General features: G+C 43.1%; 1 protein-coding gene across 4 annotated transcripts in view; it reads left to right on the forward strand.

The window, feature by feature from the left end:
- The first annotated feature begins 1,440 nt into the window (after window positions 1-1,440).
- wdr62 (WD repeat domain 62) overlaps window positions 1,441-23,359 on the forward strand; it is a 63,814-nt gene continuing 41,895 nt past the window's right edge. For all 4 annotated transcript variants that reach the window (XM_034138460.1, XM_034138461.1, XM_034138462.1 and 1 more), the window contains exons 1-8: window positions 1,441-1,679; window positions 3,306-3,397; window positions 3,497-3,559; window positions 4,808-4,865; window positions 6,958-7,125; window positions 19,286-19,423; window positions 19,760-19,942; window positions 20,397-20,557. In XM_034138460.1, coding sequence (XP_033994351.1) covers window positions 1,593-1,679; window positions 3,306-3,397; window positions 3,497-3,559; window positions 4,808-4,865; window positions 6,958-7,125; window positions 19,286-19,423; window positions 19,760-19,942; window positions 20,397-20,557 — 950 coding nt within the window. In that variant the 5' untranslated portion in view covers window positions 1,441-1,592. The remainder of the gene's footprint in view (window positions 1,680-3,305; window positions 3,398-3,496; window positions 3,560-4,807; window positions 4,866-6,957; window positions 7,126-19,285; window positions 19,424-19,759; window positions 19,943-20,396; window positions 20,558-23,359) is intronic.

A 23,359-nucleotide genomic window follows, 5' to 3' on the forward strand; every position in this document is an offset into this window, starting at 1 on the left:
AGGGTGGTGAAAACTGCACAGCACATCACCAGGACGGAGCTGCCATCCATGGAGGACCTTTACTCCCAGCGGCTCAGGAAGAAATCACTACGGATTATCAAAGACCCCCATCACCCCAGCCACAAACTGTTCTTTCTGTTGCCGTCTGGCAGACGTTACCGCAGCATCCTGGCAAGGACAAGAAGATTCGGAGACAGTTTCTTCCCGCGGGCAGTGAGACTGTTAAAAAATTGAACTGTTGAAACAACATCAAACATTCATCTGCTACTCAGTAGTATGTATCTAATACCTAATATATATATATCATTCCAATAACTTGTATATAGACTCTATTGCACTATTCCACATCATAACTTTATTTCATTTTATAACTATTATTATTTTTGTATTGCTCATGCTCTTATTGTTATTATGTTATTATGTTGCATTGTTGGAGAAGCCTGTGACATAAGATTTTCAACTACATAATTACTCTGTAACTATGTCAGATTGACAATAAAGAACCTTGAACCTTGAACCTTGAACTCTACCCCAGACCCGTGTATTTAGCTAGTTCAGAGAGAATAATCAACATTGTGGATAACAAGATAGAATCATAACACATCTATCAGCTGACGCCAACAGGCAGGAACAGGGAGACAAAACACTGAGAGCACAGCAGCCAAGTGTGTGCTCAGTTAGGACACACTGATAAACTGGGTCAAAGTTATGGGCCTTGGAAAATATTTCCCCAACAACAACTTTATTCCTACCATTTTGTTTCACTTTTGTTTGTGAACTCTTTCTAATGAGAGATGACTCGTAGGTTATTTATTTTAGTAACATTTTTGCATTATATTTATTTCTACTACTTTTATTTTTACGATTTCGATATTATTTATTTTTATATTTTATGTATTAATATGAACTCCTTATTTATACCTTTAATGCATTATTTTCAGACATTTATTTTATTAACATTTTTACAATTTCTTTAAATATGTAATTAGCCCTTTATTTAAGATGTATGCAGTACTTTAGTTCTACCATTTTGTTTTGTTTTATGTTCTTGAACTCTTTCTAATGAGAGATGACGATATGAGTATTTGATTGGTCGGTTGGCGCTCAATGGGCGGGGTTTGTGTCTGTGCTCGGCTGTTCATTGGTTGTTTTAGGGGAAAAGGCTTTTAATAATGTTCTTTTATTAACATTTTGCCAGTACTTTCAAATACTTAAATACCCGTTTTAATGCGTTAGATATTTTTTAAATTTTAAATGTTACGATGTCTGTATTATTTTATTTATTTTACTTGTATGTTATTGAACTCTTTCTAATGAGAACTGATGATAACGGCTGTTCATTGGTTGTTTTAAGTGGAAGAGGCTCGCTCGTCGTCTGCCCATTGGTTGGTCGATAAGGCAGTGGGCGGAGCTAAGTTTGAACCAGAAAGAGGTTTCAGGTTTCATTAGCATTGAAGCTAAGCTCCGTTACTAACAGCGGAGACTTCTGAGACACTTTTCCCGTCCTGGGTCACTCCTCAGCGGGCTTTAGAGGACCGGTAACCGCCGTGTTGGTGGTTGTATCCGTTGTTACGAAGTGGTTCTTTGTGATCATGGCGGAGGTATCGGACCCGGAGAAGAGGAGAGGAGCTGCGGGGAGGAAGAGCCAGCAGAGCCGCAGGAAGAGGACCAACAACCGGGTACAGATCCACAGAAAGATCGATATCTATATATATATGATCGATAGCTGCTCCTGGTTCAACAGAGTACTCAGATCCTCTACTTTAGTAAAGGGAGAAGTACTCGGATATGTTACTTTAGTAAAGGGAGAAGTACTCAGAGCCTGTACTTTATATGTTATGCTGCTGCAACGCAAAACATTCCCAAATTGGGATCAATAAAGTACTTTTTATCTTTATACTCAGATCTTGTACTTTAGTAAAAGTAGAAGTACTCTGATCTTGTACTTGAGTAAAAGTAGAAGTACTCAGGTCTTGTACTTGAGTAAAAGTAGAAGTACTCGGATCTTGTACTTGAGTAAAAGTAGAAGTACTCAGGTCTTGTACTTAGTAAAAGTAGAAGTACTCAGGTCTTGTACTTGAGTAAAAGTAGAAGTACTCAGGTCTTGTACTTGAGTAAAAGTAGAAGTACTCAGATCTTGTACTTGAGTAAAAGTAGAAGTACTCGGATCTTGTACTTGAGTAAAAGTAAAAGTACTCAGATCTTGTACTTGAGTAAAAGTAGAAGTACTCAGATCTTGTACTTGAGTAAAAGTAGAAGTACTCAGGTCTTGTACTTGAGTAAAAGTAGAAGTACTCCGATCTTGTACTTAGTAAAAGTAGAAGTACTCAGGTCTTGAGTAAAAGTAGAAGTACTCAGATCTTGTACTAGAGTAAAAGTAGAAGTACTCAGATATTGTACTAGAGTCAAAGTAGAAGTACTCAGATCTTGTACTTGAGTAAAAGTAGAAGTACTCAGATCTTGTACTTGAGTATAAGTATAAGTACTCAGACTTTGTACTTGAGTAAAAGTAGAAGTACTCGGATCTTGTACTTGAGTAAAAGTAGAAGTACTCAGGTCTTGTACTTGAGTAAAAGTAGAAGTACTCAGATCTTGTACTTAGTAAAAGTAGAAGTACTCAGACCTTGTACTTGAGTAAAAGTAGAAGTACTCGGATCTTGTACTTGAGTAAAAGTAGAAGTACTCAGATGTTGTACTTAGTAAAAGTAGAAGTACCAGAGTGTAGGAATACTCTGTTACAGTAAAATTACTGTATTCAAAATGTTCCTCAAGTTAAAGTAGACAAGTATTATCATAAAAAATATAGTTAAAGTACAAAACTAAGTACATTTAATCAAGTACTGTACCTAATTACAATTTAGAGGTACTTGTACTTTACTTAGCTTAACTATCATGGTTTAATATCTCTCTAAAATAATGACTTAGTATGATCTTTATTTAATTATAAATGTCTCTATAAAATGGCCTCAGTAATGTGTTTCAATGCCTCTGGGTTCAGCCTCTAAATGTGTTCTCATTGTTTAAGAAATGTGCAGACATCACCCTGACAGCTCCACATACTCAGACATTATTTCATTTAAATATTTTAAATGTATTTTATTTTGAGATATTAAGTCATTATTTTGAGATATTTCAGGAACTAAGTTATCATTTTTAGATACTTAGTCATTATTTCAGAGAGATATTAAACCATAATAGTTAATTACTTTCCAGATACTAGCTCAGAGCTAGCACAAAGCTCCCGTTCTAGCTGAGGAAGGCCCAGGTGGTGTGAGGTCTCTGAATGCAGGGTGTTGTTGTTTCAGGTGACTCTGGAGAAAGTTTTGGGCATAAGCACATCCAGCAGCAGCGGTTTGACCTCTGACCCCAAATCTGGGCTCATCGCCTACCCTGCAGGGTAAGCCCCGCCTCCTTTCACTCACCTGTACCACGGGACATATTTCCCAGCATGCTTTTCTGTGTCCGTCTGGGTGATGAAACGTTCGCTGTGTTTCAGGTGTGTCATCGTGCTGCTTCACCCCAAGACAAACAAACAGAGTCACATCGTCAACACGTCCAGGTCAGTACTGCAACGAAAAGAACAATATCAACACAGTAAATATAAATAAATAAGAAAGGCAGTGTTACGCCCAGGTCAAGGGGAACCTAGGCGCAGCACAACATTTGCACTCTCCCCACTTTTCCCACTCCCAAGAACATGGACACCGAGACAGAGAAAGCCGCTTGGTCATTTTAATTACCAACGTTTTTACAAAGAGGCGCAACAACCCACAAAACAAACAAATCTTTGAACACATAAATCTTGCCGAACAAATAAGAAAAATAAACGTACAGGCTTCTTACCTACTCGTATAAACAGGAGAAAACGAGAATTAACTAAAAGAAAAGGGTTTCACACTTTCACACAAATTAAAGCGTGTCCAACAAGGACAGGTTAACGTAGTTTCTATGTGTACGGTATAGGTACACCCACAGCATAACAGGACAGATATAAATACGCAACAGTGTTGGGAGTAGGAGAAGTCGAGTCAGAGAGGGCCGAGGAACTGCACGGCTGCAGCTCAAATGCTCCCGTCTCCTCAGGGGGACCAATCAGCCTGTCGAGGAAAATAGAGAGGGTTGTGTTTTCTGACACTTGGTGAGTTCCCTGGAACACCGGGGACACATATTCATGTATAAAAGACGTACAAAAGTGCATTTTGCATGATAGGTCCCCTTTAAATGACTTGAGAGAGGCGAGCTCTTCTTGGGAGGCCGTTGCATTTATTTAGTTGTTCTTCTGTTTCACAAAATACATCACAGACCTCTGTTTTTCTGCTGCCTCGTTTCACTTCCAGAAACATACACACGCTCCCTCACTGTCGCTCTACCATCCACACACATGCACACGCCACACCCCTCTCTCTCTCTCTCTTAAAGGGACAGCGATCTCATCTCACTCTGCAGACCCTAATATCATAACATGTGGGTTCTGGAGAATCACAGAACGGACCATCGTCCTTATTATTATGCCGTTTAAACCAATTATTTAAATGTGTTTGTTAAATTAGGCATCATGTAAGTTGTGCTGACAGGTCCACACACTGCTTCCCCGCAGCGAGGCCCCCCCGCCCTCCTGTTGATCGTTCACGAGCGTCAAGCTCCTCACCCCCCCCTCGTTGATAATTCACGATCGTCGGCACGCTGATACATTTTCTTTTTTGTCATGGCACTTCATATCAAAAAGGTTGCCGACCCCTGAAACGTAGTAAAGATACGTAGTAAATAACACAGTATTAAACGCAGTAAACGTGTGTTTGTGTTTCAGAAAGCCCTTCAGTGCTCTGGCCTTCTCCCACGATGGGAAGCACCTGGTCACCGGGGAGGTAAGAGAAACACACCTGAGGCTCACACACACACCTGAGGCAGGACAGGTAGAGGTGTGTATGTATTGTCCCTCCTGCCCTTGAGCAAGGCACCTGCTGTACCTGCACGCTGTCCAATAGCTGCCTAGTACTACTAGTACTCCTAGGCTCCTAGTACTCCTAGGCTCCTAGTACTCCTATGGCGCATTTCCATTGCAGCGCGTAGCTCGCTTTAAGCGTGCCGTGTCGTGCCGTCCCCTTTTTTGGTTGTGCTTCCACTAGGCCTCGTTCCGGCGCGGCACGGCGCGGGGCCACTTTTTCCCCTCTTTTCTGGCCCTAGAAAATTGTGGTTCTATCGGGGCCAACAAACAGGGCTGAGTCGGGCTGAGTATGCTAAACTAGAGAGAGGAGCGCTGGCAAGAGGGCTAGAACTACAACAAGATGGACATATTTGACCGTGATTTAATTGTAATACACGTTTCAAAATGATGCCGAAGTAACAACATACTGATACCGGTTAGTAAAAACCATGAATTAATGCTTTGTCAAGTCTGCAGACAGACGGGAGGCGAAAAACCTTTTAAAATTCGTGTTTTTCTAGATGGAGATTGGCTAAGCTAACGCAGTATATGCCCCGACCGTCCACACTCACAACAACGGCCTATACAGACATAAATAAAGCAGTGACTGTATTCACCATGACACAGGCAGTCTGTGGTTTGTACTTGTTTAACTTTTGTCGAGTTTCTGAACATATATAAGGAGCTGTGAGCTCTGAGTGCTCACAGCTAACGGCTGTGTTGTGTTTCTGGAGTTCTCATTGAAGATGACGTCACGGCTCCGCCTACACTGCGTTACTATAGTAACTACCCCAGTTCCTAAACTGTAATGGAAGTGCAGCATGAAGTGAGTCGGCCCTGTTAAGGCCCAACGCGGCCAAGCCGTACCGAGCCGTACCGAGTGTGGCCGAGGCCGACCGTGTAGTGGAAATGCGCCACTAGTACTCCTAGGCTCCTAGTACTCCTAGGCTCCTAGTGCTCCTAGTACTCCTAGGCTCCTAGTACTCCTAGTACTCCTAGGTTCCTAGGCTCCTAGTACTCCTAGTACTCCTAGTACTCCTAGGCTCCTAGTACTCCTAGTACTCCTAGTACTCCTAGGCTCCTAGTACTCCTAGGCTCCTAGTACTCCTAGGCTCCTGGTGCTCCTAGTACTCCTAGGCTCCTAGTACTCCTAGTACTCCTAGGCTCCTAGTACTCCTAGGCTCCTAGTACTCCTAGTACTCCTAGGCTCCTAGTACTCCTAGGCTCCTAGTACTCCTAGGCTCCTAGTGCTCCTAGTACTCCTAGGCTCCTAGTACTCCTAGGCTCCTGGTGCTCCTAGTACCCCTAGGCTCCTAGTACTCCTAGGCTCCTAGTGCTCCTAGTGCTCCTAGTACCCCTAGGCTCCTAGTACTCCTAGTACTCCTAGGCTCCTAGGCTCCTAGTACTCCTAGGCTCCTAGTACTCCTAGGCTCCTAGTACTCCTAGGCTCCTAGTACTCCTAGGCTCCTAGTACTCCTAGGCTCCTAGTGCTCCTAGTACTCCTAGGCTCCTAGTACTCCTAGTACTCCTAGGCTCCTAGTACTCCTAGTACTCCTAGTGCTCCTAGTACTCCTAGTGCTCCTAGTACTCCTAGGCTCCTAGTACTCCTAGGCTCCTAGTGCTCCTAGTACTCCTAGGCTCCTAGTGCTCCTAGTACTAGGATGGGTTAAAAGCAGAGAACACCACAACCAACAAAAAAACAATGGGTAACAATTGTGGAAGAAATCTTTTTGATGGAAAAACGTGTGTGTGTGTGTGTGTGTGTGTGTGTGTGTGTGTGTGTGTGTGTGTGTGTGTGTGTGTGTGTGTGTGTGTGTGTGTGTGTGTGGTGTGTGTGGTGTGTGTGTGTGTGTGTGTGTGTGTGTGTGTGTGTGTGTGTGTGTGTGTGTGTGTGTGTGTGTGTGTGTGTGTGTGTGTGTGTGTGTGTGTGTGTGTGTTGTGTGTGTGTGTGTGTGTGTGTGTGTGTGTGTGTGTGTGTGTGTGTGTGTGTGTGTGTGTGTGTGTGTGTGTGTGTGTGTGTGTGTGTGTGTCAGAGTGGTCACATGCCCTGTGTGCGGGTGTGGGAGTTGGAGGGGGGGCAGGTGGCGGAGGTTCAGTCTCATAAATACGGAGTCTCCTGCGTGGCGTTCTCCACCAACAGCTGCTACGTCGTCTCCGTGGGATACCAGCACGACAAGACCGTCAGCGTGTGGGACTGGAGGGTGAGCATAGAAACGACTTCATGTCTCTTCTACATCAACATGTGTCCCCTCTTCTACATCAACATGTGTCCCCTCTTCTTCATGTCTCTTCTACATCAACATGTGTCCCCTCTTCTTCATGTCTCTTCTACATCAACATGTGTCCCCTCTTCTTCATGTCTCTTCTTCATCAACATGTGTCGTCTCTTCTACATCAACATGTGTCCCCTCTTCTTCATGTCTCTTCTACATCAACATGTGTCCCCTCTTCTTCATGTCTCTTCTACATCAACATGTGTCCCCTCTTCTTCATGTCTCTTCTTCATCAACATGTGTCCCCTCTTCTCCATGTCTCTTCTACATCAACATGTGTCCCCTCTTCTTCATGTCTCTTCTACATCAACATGTGTCCCCTCTTCTTCATGTCTCTTCTACATCAACATGTGTCCCCTCTTCTTCATGTCTCTTCTACATCAACATGTGTCCCCTCTTCTTCATGTCTCTTCTACATCAACATGTGTCCCCTCTTCTTCATGTCTCTTCTTCATCAACATGTGTCCCCTCTTCTTCATGTCTCTTCTACATCAACATGTGTCCCCTCTTCTTCATGTCTCTTCTTCATCAACATGTGTCCCCTCTTCTTCATGTCTCTTCTACATCAACATGTGTCCCCTCTTCTTCATGTCTCTTCTACATCAACATGTGTCCCCTCTTCTTCATGTCTCTTCTCATCAACATGTGTCCCCTCTTCTTCATGTCTCTTCTTCATGTCTCTTCTACATCAACATGTGTCCCTCTTCTTCATGTCTCTTCTACATCAACATGTGTCCCCTCTTCTTCATGTCTCTTCTACATCAACATGTGTCCCCTCTTCTTCATGTCTCTTCTTCATCAACATGTGTCCCCTCTTCTTCATGTCTCTTCTACATCAACATGTGTCCCCTCTTCTTCATGTCTCTTCTACATCAACATGTGTCCCCTCTTCTTCATGTCTCTTCTACATCAACATGTGTCCCCTCTTCTTCATGTCTCTTCTACATCAACATGTGTCCCCTCTTCCTCATGTCTCTTCTACATCAACATGTGTCCCCTCTTCTTCATGTCTCTTCTACATCAACATGTGTCCCCTCTTCTTCATGTCTCTTCTTCATGTCTCTTCTACATCAACATGTGTCCCCTCTTCTTCATGTCTCTTCTACATCAACATGTGTCCCCTCTTCTTCATGTCTCTTCTTCATGTCTCTTCTACATCAACATGTGTCCCCTCTTCTTCATGTCTCTTCTACATCAACATGTGTCCCCTCTTCTTCATGTCTCTTCTTCATGTCTCTTCTACATCAACATGTGTCGTCTCTTCTTCATGTCTCTTCTACATCAACATGTGTCCCCTCTTCTTCATGTCTCTTCTTCATGTCTCTTCTACATCAACATGTGTCCCCTCTTCTTCATGTCTCTTCTACATCAACATGTGTCCCCTCTTCTTCATGTCTCTTCTACATCAACATGTGTCCCCTCTTCTTCATGTCTCTTCTTCATCAACATGTGTCCCCTCTTCTTCATGTCTCTTCTACATCAACATGTGTCCCCTCTTCTTCATGTCTCTTCTACATCAACATGTGTCCCCTCTTCTTCATGTCTCTTCTACATCAACATGTGTCCCCTCTTCTTCATGTCTCTTCTACATCAACATGTGTCCCCTCTTCATCATGTCTCTTCTACATCAACATGTGTCCCCTCTTCTTCATGTCTCTTCTTCATCAACATGTGTCCCCTCTTCTCCATGTCTCTTCTACATCAACATGTGTCCCCTCTTCTTCATGTCTCTTCTACATCAACATGTGTCCCCTCTTCTACATCAACATGTGTCCCCTCTTCTTCATGTCTCTTCTACATCAACATGTGTCCCCTCTTCTTCATGTCTCTTCTACATCAACATGTGTCCCCTCTTCTTCATGTCTCTTCTTCATCAACATGTGTCCCCTCTTCTTCATGTCTCTTCTACATCAACATGTGTCCCCTCTTCTTCATGTCTCTTCTTCATCAACATGTGTCCCCTCTTCTTCATGTCTCTTCTACATCAACATGTGTCCCCTCTTCTTCATGTCTCTTCTACATCAACATGTGTCCCCTCTTCCTCATGTCTCTTCTACATCAACATGTGTCCCCTCTTCTTCATGTCTCTTCTTCATCAACATGTGTCCCCTCTTCTTCATGTCTCTTCTACATCAACATGTGTCCCCTCTTCCTCATGTCTCTTCTTCATCAACATGTGTCCCCTCTTCTCATGTCTCTTCTTCATCAACATGTGTCCCCCTTCTTTCTTCATGTCTCTTCTTCATCACATGTGTCCCCTCTTCTTCATGTCTCTTCTACATCAACATGTGTCCCCCTCTTCTTCATGTCTCTTCTACATCAACATGTGTCCCCCTCTTCTTCATGTCTCTTCTTCATCAACATGTGTCCCCTCTTCTCATGTCTCTTCTACATCAACATGTGTCCCCTCTTCTTCATGTCTCTTCTACATCAACATGTGTCCCCCCTCTTCTTCAATGTCTCTTCTACATCAACATGTGTCCCCTCTTCTTCATGTCTCTTCTTCATCAACATGTGTCCCCTCTTCTCCATGTCTCTTCTACATCAACATGTGTCCCCCCTCTTCTTCATGTCTCTTCTACATCAACATGTGTCCCTCTTCTTCATGTCTCTTCTACATCAACATGTGTCCCCTCTTCTTCATGTCTCTTCTACATCAACATGTGTCCCCTCTTCTTTCCTGTCTCTTCTACATCAACATGGTCCCCTCTACTCTCATGTCCCTCTTCTTTACATCAAAACATGTGTCCCCTTCTTCTTCATGTCCTCTTCTACATCAAACATGTGTCCCCTCTTCATTCATGTCTCTTCTTACTCACATGTGTCCCCTCTTCTTCATGTCCTCTTCTACATCAACCATGTGTCCCCTCTTCTCCATGTCCTCTTCTTACATCAACATGTGTCCCCCTCTCTTCATGTCTCTTCTACATCAACATGTGTCCCCTCTTTCTACATCAAACATTGTTGTCCCCTCTTCTTCATGCCTCTTCTACATCACATGTGTCCCTCTTCTTCATGTCTCTTCTACATCAAACATGTGTCCCACTTCTTCTTCATGTCCTCTTCTTAATCAACAGGTGTCCTCTCTATGTCTCGTCGACATCACATGTGTCCCCTCTTCTTCATGTCTCTTTCTACATCAACATGTGTCCCCCCTCCTTCTTCATGTCTCTCTACATCAACATGTGTCCCACTCTGCTTTCATCGCTCTCTTCTTACATCAACATGTGTCCCCTCCCTCTTCTCCATGTCTCTTCTACAATCAACATGTGTCCCCCTCTTCTTCATGTCTCTTCTACATCAACATGTGTCCCTCTTCTTCATGCTCTTCACATCAACATGTGTCCCCTCTTCTTCATGTCTCTTCTACATCAACATTGTCCCTCTTCTTCATGTCTCCTTCTACATCAACATGTGTCCCCTCTTCTTCATGTCTCTTCTTCATCAACATTGTCCCCTCCCCCCCCTCTTCCTCCATTCATCTTCTACATCAACATGTTGTGCCCTCTTCTTCAATGTCTCTTCTGCGACATCAACATGTGTCCCCTCTTCTTCAATGTCTCTTCTTACATCAACATGTGTCCCTCTTCTTCATGTCTCTTCTTCATGTCTATGTCGATTCTACAATCAACATGTGTCCCGTCTTCTTCAATGTCCTCTTCTTACATCAACATGTGTCCCTCTTCTTCATGTCTCTTCTACATCAACATGTGTACACCCTCTTCTTCATTGTCTCTTCTACATTCACAACATGTGTCCCCTCTTCTTCAATGTCTCTTCTTCATGTCTCTTCTACATCAACATGTGTCCCCTCTTCTTCATGTCTCTTCTACAAACATGTGTCCCCTCTTCTTCATGTCTTTCTCATGTCTCTTCTACATCAACATGTGTCCCTCTTCTTCATGTCTCTTCTACATCAACATGTGTCCCTCTCTTCATGTCTCTTCTTCATGTCTCTTCTACATCAACATGTGTCGTTCTCTCATGCTCTACTACATAAACATGTGTCCCCTCTTCTTCATGTCTCTTCTTCATGTCTCTTCTACATCAACATGTGTCCCCTCTTTTCATGTCTCTTCTTCATGTCTCTTCTACATCAACAGTGTGTCTCTTCTTCATGTCTCTTCTACATCAACATGTGTCCCCTCTTCTTCATGTCTCTCTCATGTCTCTTCTACATCAACATGTGTCCCTCTTCTTCATGTCTCTTCTACATCAACATGTGTCCCTCTTCTTCATGTCTCTTCGACATCAACATGTGCCCCTCTTCTTCATGTCTCTTCTTCATCAACATGTGTCCCTCTTCTTCATGTCTCTTCTACATCAACATGTGTCCCTTCTTCATGTCTCTTCTACATCAACATGTGTCCCCTCTTTTCATGTCTCTTCTACATCAACATGTTGTCCCCCTTCTCATGTCTCTTCTACATCAACATGTGTCCCCTCTTCATCATGTCTCTTCTACATCAACATGTGTCCCCTCTTCTTCATGTCTTCTACATCAACATGTGTCCCTCTTCTTCATGTCTCTCTACATCAACATGTGTCCCCTCTCATCATGTCTCTTCTACATCAACATGTGTCCCCTCTTCTTCATGTCTCTTCTTCATCAACATGTGTCCCTCTTCTTCATGTCTCTTTACATCAACATGTGTCCCCTCTTCTCCATGTTCTTCTACATCAACATGTGTCCCCTCTTCTTCATGCTCTTCTACATCAACATGTGTCCCCTCTTCATCATGTCTCTTCTACATCAACATGTGTCCCCCTTCTTAGGTCTCATCTTCAGCAACATGTGTCCCCATCTTCTTCATTGTCTCGTCTTCAATCAACATGTGTGTGTCCCCCTGCTTCTTCTTCATGTCTCTTCTTCTACAATCAACATGTGGTCCCCCTCTTCTTCATGTCTCTTCTTACAGATAACATGTGTCCCTCTTCTTCAATGTCTCTTCTTACATCAACATGTGTCCCCTGCTTCTTCATGTCTCTTCTTCATCAACATGTTCCCAGCGTTCTTCATGTCTCTTCTTACATCAACAGGTGTTCCCCCTCTTCTTCATGTCTCTTCTACATCAAACATGTGTCCCCTCTTCCTCATGTCTCTTCTTACATGAACATGTGGCCCCCGTCTTCTTCATGTCTCTTCTTACATCACAACATGTGGTCCCCTCTTTCGTCATGTCTCTTCTACATCAACATGTGTCCCCCCGTCTTCCTCATGCCTCTTCTTCTTCTTACATGCAACATGTGTCCCCTCTTCTTCATGTCTCTTCTTCATCAACAGTGGTCTCCCCTCTTCTTCATGTCCTCTTCTACATCAACATGTGTCCCCTCTTCCTCATGTCTTCTCATCAACATGTGTCCCCTCTTCTTCATGTCTCTTCTTCATCAACATGTGTCCCCTCTCTTCATGTCTCTTCTTCATCAACATGTGTCCCCTCTTCTTCATGTCTCTTCTACATCAACATGTGTCCCCTCTTCTTCATGTCTCTTCTACATCAACATGGTCCCCTCTTCTTCATGTCTCTTCTTCATCAACAGTGTCCCCCTTCTTCATGTCTCTTCTACATCAACATGTGTCCCCTCTTCTTCATGTCTCTTCTACATCAACATGCGTCCCCTCTTCTTCATGTCTCTTCTACATCAACATGCGTCCCCTCTTCTTCATGTCTCTTCTACATCAACATGTGTCCCCTCTTCATGTCTCTTCTACATCAACATGTGTCCCCTCTTCTTCATGTCTCTTCTACATCAACATGTCCCCTCTTCTTCATGTCTCTTCTACATCAACATGTGTCCCCTCTTCTTCATGTCTCTTCTACATCAACATGTCCCCTCTTCTTCATGTCTCTTCTACATCAACATGTGTCCCCTCTTCTTCATGTCTCTTCTACATCAACATGTGTCCCCTCTTCTTCATGTCTCTTCTACATCAACATGTGTCCCTTCTTCTTCATGTCTCTTCTACATCAACATGTGTCCCTTCTTCTTCATGTCTCTTCTACATCAAACATGTGTCCCTCTTCTTCAGTCTCTTCTTACACAACCTGGTGTCCCCTCTTCTTCATGTCTCTTCTTCATGTCTCTTCTACATCAACATGTGTCCCCTCTTCTTCATGTCTCTTCTTCATGTCTCTTCTACATCAACATGTGTCCCCTCTTCTTCATGTCTCTTCTTCATGTCTCTTCTACATCAACATGTGTCCCCTCTTCTTCATGTCTCTTCTACATCAACATGTGTCCCCTCTTCTTCATGTCTCTTCTACATCAACATGTGTCCCCTCTTCTTCATGTCTCTTCTTCATGTCTCTTCTACATCAACATGTGTCCCCTCTTCTTCATGTCTCTTCTTCATCAACATGTGTCCCCTCTTCTCCATGTCTCTTCTACATCAACATGTGTCCCCTCTTCTTCATGTCTCTTCCACATCAACATGTGTCCCCTCTTCTTCATGTCTCTTCTTCATGTCTCTTCTACATCAACATGTGTCCCCTCTTCTTCATGTCTCTTCTACATCAACATGTGTCCCCTCTTCTTCATGTCTCTTCTTCATGTCTCTTCTACAATCAACATGTGTCCCCTCTTCTTCATGTCTCTTCTACATCAAACATGTGTCCCCTCTTCTTCATGTCTCTTCTACATCAACATGTGTCCCCTCTTCTTCATGTCCTCTTCTACATCAACATGTGTCCCCCTCTTCTTCATGTCTCTTCTACATCAACATGTGGTCCCCCTCTTCTACATCAACATGTGTCCCCTCTTCTTCATGTCTCTTCTACATCAACATGTGTCCCCTCTTCTTCATGTCTCTTCTTCATCAACATGTGTCCCCTCTTCTTCATGTCTCTTCTACATCAACATGTGTCCCCTCTTCTTCATGTATCTTCTTCATCAACATGTGTCCCCTCTTCTTCATGTCTCTTCTACATCAACATGTGTCCCCTCTTCTTCATGTCTCTTCTTCATCAACATGTGTCCCCTCTTCTTCATGTCTCTTCTACAATCAACATGTGTCCCCTCTTCTTCATGTCTCTTCTTCATCAACATGTGTCCCCTCTTCTTCATGTCTCTTCTACATCAACATGTGTCCCCTCTTCTTCATGTATCTTCTTCATCAACATGTGTCCCCTCTTCTTCATGTCTCTTCTACATCACATGTGTCCCCTCTTCTTCATGTCTCTTCTACATCAACATGTGTCCCCCCTCTTCTTCATGTCTCTTCTCCATCAACATGTGTCCCCTCTTCTTCATGTCTCTTCTACATCAACATGTGTCCCCTCTTCTTCATGTCTCTTCTACATCAACATGTGTCCCCTCTTCTTCATGTCTCTTCTACATCAACATGTCCCCTCTTCTTCATGTCTCTTCTACATCAACATGTGTCCCCTCTTCTTCATGTCTTCTACATCAACATGTGTCCCCTCTTTCATGTCTCTTCTACATCAACATGCGTACCCTCTTCTTCATGTCTCTTCTACATCAACATGCGTCCCCTCTTCTTCATGTCTTTCTACATCAAACATGTGTCCCCTCTTCTTCTGTCTCTTCTACATCAACATGTGTCCCCTCTTCTTCATGTCTCTTTACATCAACATGTGTCCCCTCTTCTTCATGTCTCTTCTACATCAACATGTGTCCCCTCTTCTTCATGTCTCTTCTACATCAACATGTCCCCTCTTCTTCATGTCTCTTCTACATCAACAGTGTCCCCTCTCTTCATGTCTCTTCTACATCAACATGTGTCCCCTCTTCTCATGTCTCTCTACATCAACATGTGTCCCCTCTTCTTCATGTCTCTTCTACATCAACATGTGTCCCCTCTTCTTCATGTCTCTTCTACATCAACATGTGTCCCCTCTTCTTCATGTCTCTTATGTCTCTTCTACATCAACATGTGTCCCCTCTTCTTCATGTCTCTTCTACATCAACATGTGTCCCCTCTTCTTCATGTCTCTTCTTTCATGTCTCTTCTACATCAACATGTGTCCCCTCTTCTTCATGTCTCTTCTTCATGTCTCTTCTACATCAACATGTGTCCCCTCTTCTTCATGTCTCTTCTCATGTCTCTTCTACATCAACATGTGTCCCCTCTTCTTCATGTCTCTTCTACATCAACATGTGTCCCCTCTTCTTCATGTCTCTTCTACATCAAACATGTGTCCCCCTCTTCTCATTCTCTTCTTCTTCATGTCTCTTCTACATCAACATGTGTCCCCTCTTCTTCATGTCTCTTCTTCATCAACATGTGTCCCCCTCTTCTCCATGTCTCTTCTACATCAACATGTGTCCCCTCTTCTTCATGTCTCTTCCACATTCAACATGTGTCCCCTCTTTAGCCTCTTCTTCATGTAAGACATCAACAGTGTCTCTTCTTCATGTCTCTTCTACATCAACATGTGTCCCCGTCTTCTTCATGTCTCTTCTACAATCAACATGTGTCCCCTCTGCTTCATGTCTCTTCTTCATGTCTCTTCTACATCAACAGTGTGCCCCTCCTTCTTCATGTCTCTTCTACATCAACATGTGTCCCCTCTTCTCATGTCTCTTCTACATCAACATGTGTCCCTCTTCTTCTTCATGTCTCTTCTACATCAACATGTGTCCCCTCTTCTCCATGTCTCTTCTACATCAACATGTGTCCCCTCTTCTTCATGTCTCTTCCACATCAACATGTGTCCCCTCTTCTTCATGTCTCTTCTTCATGTCTCTTCTACATCAACATGTGTCCCCCCTCTTCTTCATGTCTCTTCTACATCAACATGTGTCCCCTCTTCTTCATGTCTCTTCTTCATGTCTCTTCTACATCAACATGTGTCCCCTCTTCTTCATGTCTCTTCTACATCAACATGTGTCCCCTCTTCTTCATGTCTCTTCTACATCAACATGTGTCCCCTCTTCTTCATGTCTCTTCTACATCAACATGTGTCCCCTCTTCTTCATGTCTCTTCTACATCAACATGTGTCCCTCATGTCTCTCTACATCAACAGTGTCCCCCTCTTCTACATCAACATGTGTCCCTCTTCTTCAGTCTCTTCTACATCAACATGTGTCCCCTCTTCTTCATGTCTCTTCTTCATCAACATGTGTCCCCCTCTTCTTCATGTCTCTTCTACATCAACATGTGTCCCCTCTTCTTCATGTATCTTCTTCATCAACATGTGTCCCCTCTTCTTCATGTCTCTTCTACATCAACATGTGTCCCCTCTTCTTCATGTCTCTTCTTCATCAACATGTGTCCCCTCTTCTTCATGTCTCTTCTACATCAACATGTGTCCCCTCTTCTTCATGTCTCTTCTTCATCAACATGTGTCCCCTCTTCTTCATGTCTCTTCTACATCAACATGTGTCCCCTCTTCTTCATGTATCTTCTTCATCAACATGTGTCCCCTCTTCTTCATGTCTCTTCTACATCAACATGTGTCCCTCTCTTCTTCATGTCTCTTCTACATCAACATGTGTCCCCTCTTCTTCATGTCTCTTCTTACATCAACATGTGTCCCCTCTTCTTCATGTCTCTTCTACATCAACATGTGTCCCCTCTTCTTCATGTCTCTTCTACATCAACATGTGTCCCCTCTTCTTCATGTCTCTTCTTACATACAACATGTCCCCTCTTCTTCATGTCTCTTCTACATCAACATGTGTCCCCTCTTCTTCATGTCTCTTCTACATCAATGTGTCCCCTCTTCTTCATGTCTCTTCTACATCAACATGTGTCCCCTCTTCTTCATGTCTCTTCTACATCAACATGTGTCCCCTCTTCTTCATGTCTCTTCTTCATGTCTCTTCTACATCAACATGTTGTCCCCTCTTCTTCATGTTCTCTTCTCATCAACATGTGTCCCCTCTTCTTCATGTCTCTTCTACATCAACATGTGTCCCCCTCTTCTTCATGTATCTTCTTCATCAACATGTGTCCCCTCTTCTTCATGTCTCTTCTACATCAAACATGTGTCCCCTCTTCTTCATGTCCTCTTCTTCATCAACATGTGTCCCCCTCTTCTTCATGTCTCTTCTACATCACATGTGTCCCCTCTTCTTCATGTCTCTTCTACATCAACATGTGTCCCCTCTTCTTCATGTCTCTTCTACATCAACATGTGTCCCCTCTTCTTCATGTCCTCTTCTACATCAACATGTGTGCCCCTCTTCTTCATGCTCTTCAGTCTCTCTACATCAACATGTGTCCCCTCTTCTTCATGTCTCTTCTTACATCAACATGTGTCCCCTCTTCTTCATGTCTCTTCTACATCAACATGTGTCCCCTCTTCTTCATGTCTCTTCTACATCAACATGTGTCCCCTCTTCTTCATGTCTCTTCTACATCAACATGTGTCCCCATCTTCTTCATGTCTCTTCTACATCAACATGTGTCCCCTCTTCTTCATGTCTCTTCTACATCAACATGTGTCCCCTCTTCTTCATGTCTCTTCTACATCAACATGTGTCCCCTCTTCTTCATGTCTCTTCTTCTTTCATCAACATGTGTCCCCCTCTTTCTTCATGTCTCTTCTACATCAACATGTGTCCCCTCTTCTTCATGTCTCTTCTACGTCAACATGTGTCCCCTCCTTCTTCATGTCTCTTCTTCGTCAACATGTGTCCCCTCTTCTTCATGTCTCTTCCTACATCAACATGTGTCCCCTCTTCTTCAGGTCTCTTCTACATCAACATGTGTCCCCTCTTCATCATGTCTCTTCTACATCAACATGTGTCCCCTCTTCTTCATGTCTCTTCTTCATCAACATGTGTCCCCTCTTCTCCATGTCTCTTCTAACATCAACATGTGTCCCCTCTTCTCCATGTCTCTTCTACATCACCATGTGTCCCTCGTCTTCATGTCTCTTCTTCATCACCATGTGTCCCCTCTTCTTCATGTCCTCTTCTACATCAACATGTGTCCCCCTCTTCTTCATGTCTCTTCTACATCAACATGTGTCCCCTCTTCTTCTTCATGTCTCTTCTACATCAACATGTGTCCCCTCTTCTTCATGTCTCTTCTACATCAACATGTGTCCCCTCTTCCTCATGTCTCTTCTACATCAACATGTGTCCCCTCTTCTTCATGTCTCTTCTTCATCAACATGTGTCCCCTCTTCTCCATGTCTCTTCTACATCAACATGTGTCCCCTCTTCTCCATGTCTCTTCTACATCACCATGTGTCCCCTCTTCTTCATGTCTCTTCTTCATCACCATGTGTCCCCTCTTCTTCATGTCTCTTCTACATCAACATGTGTCCCCTCTTCTTCATGTCTCTTCTACATCAACATGTGTCCCCTCTTCTTCATGTCTCTTCTACATCAACATGTGTCCCCTCTTCTTCATGTCTCTTCTACATCAACATGTGTCCCCTCTTCCTCATGTCTCTTCTTCATCAACATGTGTCCCTCTGTGGAAAGAGACTCTGAAAGTTTCAGGAACAAAGATTCTCTCTCTTTTTGATCCATTTATATAAAAACCTGTCTGAAAATGAGCTGATCAGATTTTGGCCACTTGATGATGTCATAACGATGTTTTGGCTTGTGTAACCATTAGCCAATCAGCAACCAAGGTAACCCCCCCCCCCCCCCCCCCACCTTATCACCTGAATCTCCTCCTAGAGCACCATTGAGTTCTTTGTAACCAAATGTCTCTCAGAGGGGCGTGGGGAGGGGCTCCTTATTTTCATCTAAAGTAACAGACAGAGAATCAGCACTTTGGAAACAGGGCTGAAACAGAGGGGATTATGGGTAATGCTGCAATGATCAGTTTGGTGTTTCAGCCAATCAGAGACAGGCTCTGGATATATCTGAGACCTGTGATATATTGATGAGAAACAGTATATAACAAGACAGACTTAACATACATACATTCTCCCAATCGTGTTGTAGACCATTCGGCTCCACGAAGTCGTAAAAGGTTTTCCAGATTTCCCAAAACCTATCCAGTTTGTTTTTAAGGAAAACACTTATCCTTTCAAGAGCAAGGTAGAAAGCCATCCCTTTCAGCCATTGAGAAAGTCCACAGGTTGATGGGAGCACGTTAACATTTACTGCGTTGGTTTGCTGTGGAGCTGATGTCGTCCCTCCCGTCCTTCCTTTGATCAGAAAGGTTCGATCATCGCCTCCAACAACGTGTCCAGCCGAGTGTCCGCCGTCTCTTTCTCGCAGGACAACAGCTACTTCGTCACCGCAGGAAACAGACACGTCAAGTTCTGGTACCTCGACGCCTCCAAAGAACGACGGGTAATCTAACAGCCAATCACAGCTCATCTACACTTTCTCTCCTCTAACAGCCAATCACAGCTCATCTACAGTGCATGTCCTCTAACAGCCAATCACAGCTTATCTGCAGTACATGTCCTCTAACAGCCAATCACTACTCATTTACACTGTCTGTCCTCTAACAGCCAATCACAGCTCATCTGCAGTGTCTGTCCTCTAACAGCCAATCACAGCTCATCTGCAGTGTCTGTCCTCTAACAGCCAATCACAGCTCATCTACAGTGTCTGTCCTCTAACAGCCAATCGCAGCCTAATTTCACGATAGTTTTAACAAACCTATTTTCTCCCCGTGTCCAGGTGAACAGCACGGTGCCTCTGATTGGTCGGTCGGGGTTGCTAGGTGACCATAAGAACAGCGTGTTCAGTGGGGTGGCGTGTGGGCGTGGCCCCGCGGCGTCCAGCACTTATTGCATCACCAGCTCCGGCCTGCTGTGTCTGTTCAACAGCAGCCGGCAGCTGGAGGCGTGGGTCGACCTCAAGGTGAGCAACACAGGAACATACACCTGTACGACCTAAACTACACCTGTACGACACACCTGTACGACCTAAACTACACCTGTACAAAACACCTGTACAACCTAAACTACACCTGTACGACACACCTGTACGGCCTAAACTACACCTCTACAAAACACCTGTCCAACCTAAACTACACCTGTACGACCTAAACTACACCTGTACAACTTAAACTACACCTTTACGACCTAAACTACACCTGTACGACCAAAACTACACAATTTAGAATTCACCTATAAGACTTAAAATATAGAACTTGAAATACACCTTAACTTAAGATACACCTGCACAAGTTAAAAACTCTGTGTACGATGGGAAAAGCACAAACCTTGTAAAAATGCACAAAATAAGAGCTCCTTGTTATTGAAGACATGCTGCTCTGAAAACCTAAACATGTTGTTGTTGTTGTTGTTGACAGACGTCGTCGGCGAGCTGTCTGGCCGTCAGCGAGGACTTTATCTTCTGTGGATGTGCTGACGGTGCCATCAGAGCGTTCAGTCCCTCTAACCTGCAGTACGTCACCACTCTGCACCGCCCACACCGCCTCGGGGTCGACCTCACACAGAGCCTTCAGCACAGGTACAAGTACTGCTAACTCACTGCTAACCTACTGTAAACACACTGCTAACACACTGCTAACACACTGCTAACACACTGCTAAAACACTGCTAACTCACTGCTAACTCACTGCTAACCTACTGTAAACACACTGCTAACACACTGCTAAAACACTGCTAACATACTGCTAACACACTGCTAAAACACTGCTAACATACTGTAAACACACTGCTAACATACTGCTAACACACTGCTAACCTACTGTAAACACACTGCTAACACACTGCTAACACACTGCTAACACACTGCTAAAACACTGCTAACATACTGCTAACACACTGCTAAAACACTGCTAACATACTGTAAACACACTGCTAACATACTGTAAACACACTGCTAACATACTGCTAACATACTGCTAACACACTGCTAAAACACTGCTAACATACTGCTAACACACTGCTATCATACTGTAAACACACTGCTAACATACTGCTAACATACTGCTAACATACTGTAAACACACTGCTAATATACTGTAAACACACTGCTAATATACTGTAAACACACTGCTAATACACTGTAAACACACTGTAAACACACTGCTAACACACTGCTAACACACTGCTAACACACTGCTAACTCACTGCTAAAACACTGCTAACACACTGCTAACACACTGCTAACTCACTGCTAACACACTGCTAACACACTGCTAACATATTGCTAACACACTGCTATCATACTGCTAACACACTGCTAACATACTGCTAACACACTGCTAACACACTGCTAACATATTGCTAACATATTGCTAACACACTGCTAAAACACTGCTAACACACTGCTAACATATTGCTAACACACTGCTAACATATTGCTAACACACTGCTAACATATTGCTAACATACTGCTAACACACTGCTATCATACTGTAAACACACTGCTAACACACTGCTAACATACTGTAAACACACTGCTAAAACACTGCTAACATACTGTAAACATATTGCTAACACACTGCTAACACACTGCTAACACACTGCTAACACACTGCTAAAACACTGCTAACCTACTGTAAACACACTGCTAACATACTGCTAACACACTGCTAACATACTGCTAACACACTGCTAACTCACTGCTAACCTACTGTAAACACACTGCTAAAACACTGCTAAAACACACTGCTAACACACTGCTAACACACTGCTAACACACTGCTAACACACTGCTAACTCACTGCTAACACACTGCTAACTCACTGCTAACACACTGCTAACACACTGCTAACTCACTGCTAACACACTGCTAACATACTGCTAACTCACTGCTAACATACTGCTAACACACTGCTAACTCACTGCTAACACACTGCTAACACACTGCTAACATATTGCTAACACACTGCTATCATACTGCTAACACACTGCTAACACACTGCTAACATATTGCTAACACACTGCTAAAACACTGCTAACATACTGTAAACATATTGCTAACATACTGCTAACATATTGCTAACACACTGCTAAAACACTGCTAACATACTGTAAACATATTGCTAACACACTGCTAACATATTGCTAACACACTGCTAACATATTGCTAACATACTGCTAACACACTGCTATCATACTGTAAACACACTGCTAACATACTGCTAACATACTGCTAACATACTGTAAACACACTGTAAACACACTGTAAACACAAATACACTGTAAACACACTGTAAACACACTGTAAACACACTGTAAACACAAACACACTGTAAACACACTGTAAACACAAACACACTGTAAACACACTGTAAACACACTGCTAACATACTGCTAACTCACTGCTAACATACTGCTAAAACACTGCTAACACACTGCTAACACACTGCTAACATATTGCTAACACACTGCTATCATACTGCTAACACACTGCTAACATACTGCTAACACACTGCTAACACACTGCTAACATATTGCTAACATATTGCTAACATATTGCTAACACACTGCTAACATATTGCTAACATACTGCTAACACACTGCTATCATACTGTAAACACACTGCTAACACACTGCTAACATACTGTAAACACACTGCTAAAACACTGCTAACATACTGTAAACATATTGCTAACATACTGCTAACACACTGCTAAAACACTGCTAACATATTGCTAACACACTGCTAACATATTGCTAACACACTGCTAACATATTGCTAACATACTGCTAACACACTGCTATCATACTGTAAACACACTGCTAACACACTGCTAACATACTGTAAACACACTGCTAAAACACTGCTAACATACTGTAAACATATTGCTAACACACTGCTAACATATTGCTAACACACTGCTAACATATTGCTAACATACTGCTAACACACTGCTATCATACTGTAAACACACTGCTAACACACTGCTAACATACTGTAAACACACTGCTAAAACACTGCTAACATACTGTAAACATATTGCTAACACACTGCTAACATATTGCTAACACACTGCTAACATATTGCTAACATACTGCTAACACACTGCTATCATACTGTAAACACACTGCTAACATACTGCTAACATACTGTAAACACACTGCTAATATACTGTAAACACACTGCTAATATACTGTAAACACACTGCTAATATACTGTAAACATACTGTAAACACACTGCTAACACACTGCTAACACACTGCTAAACATACTGCTAAAACACTGCTAACATACTGCTAACACAGTGCTAACATACTGCTAACATACTGCTAACATACTTCTAACACACTGCTAACATACTGATAGAATTGGATCATAAGA

The sequence above is a fragment of the Trematomus bernacchii genome, unplaced genomic scaffold (assembly GCF_902827165.1).
Source record: "Trematomus bernacchii unplaced genomic scaffold, fTreBer1.1, whole genome shotgun sequence".
Taxonomy (NCBI): domain Eukaryota; kingdom Metazoa; phylum Chordata; class Actinopteri; order Perciformes; family Nototheniidae; genus Trematomus; species Trematomus bernacchii.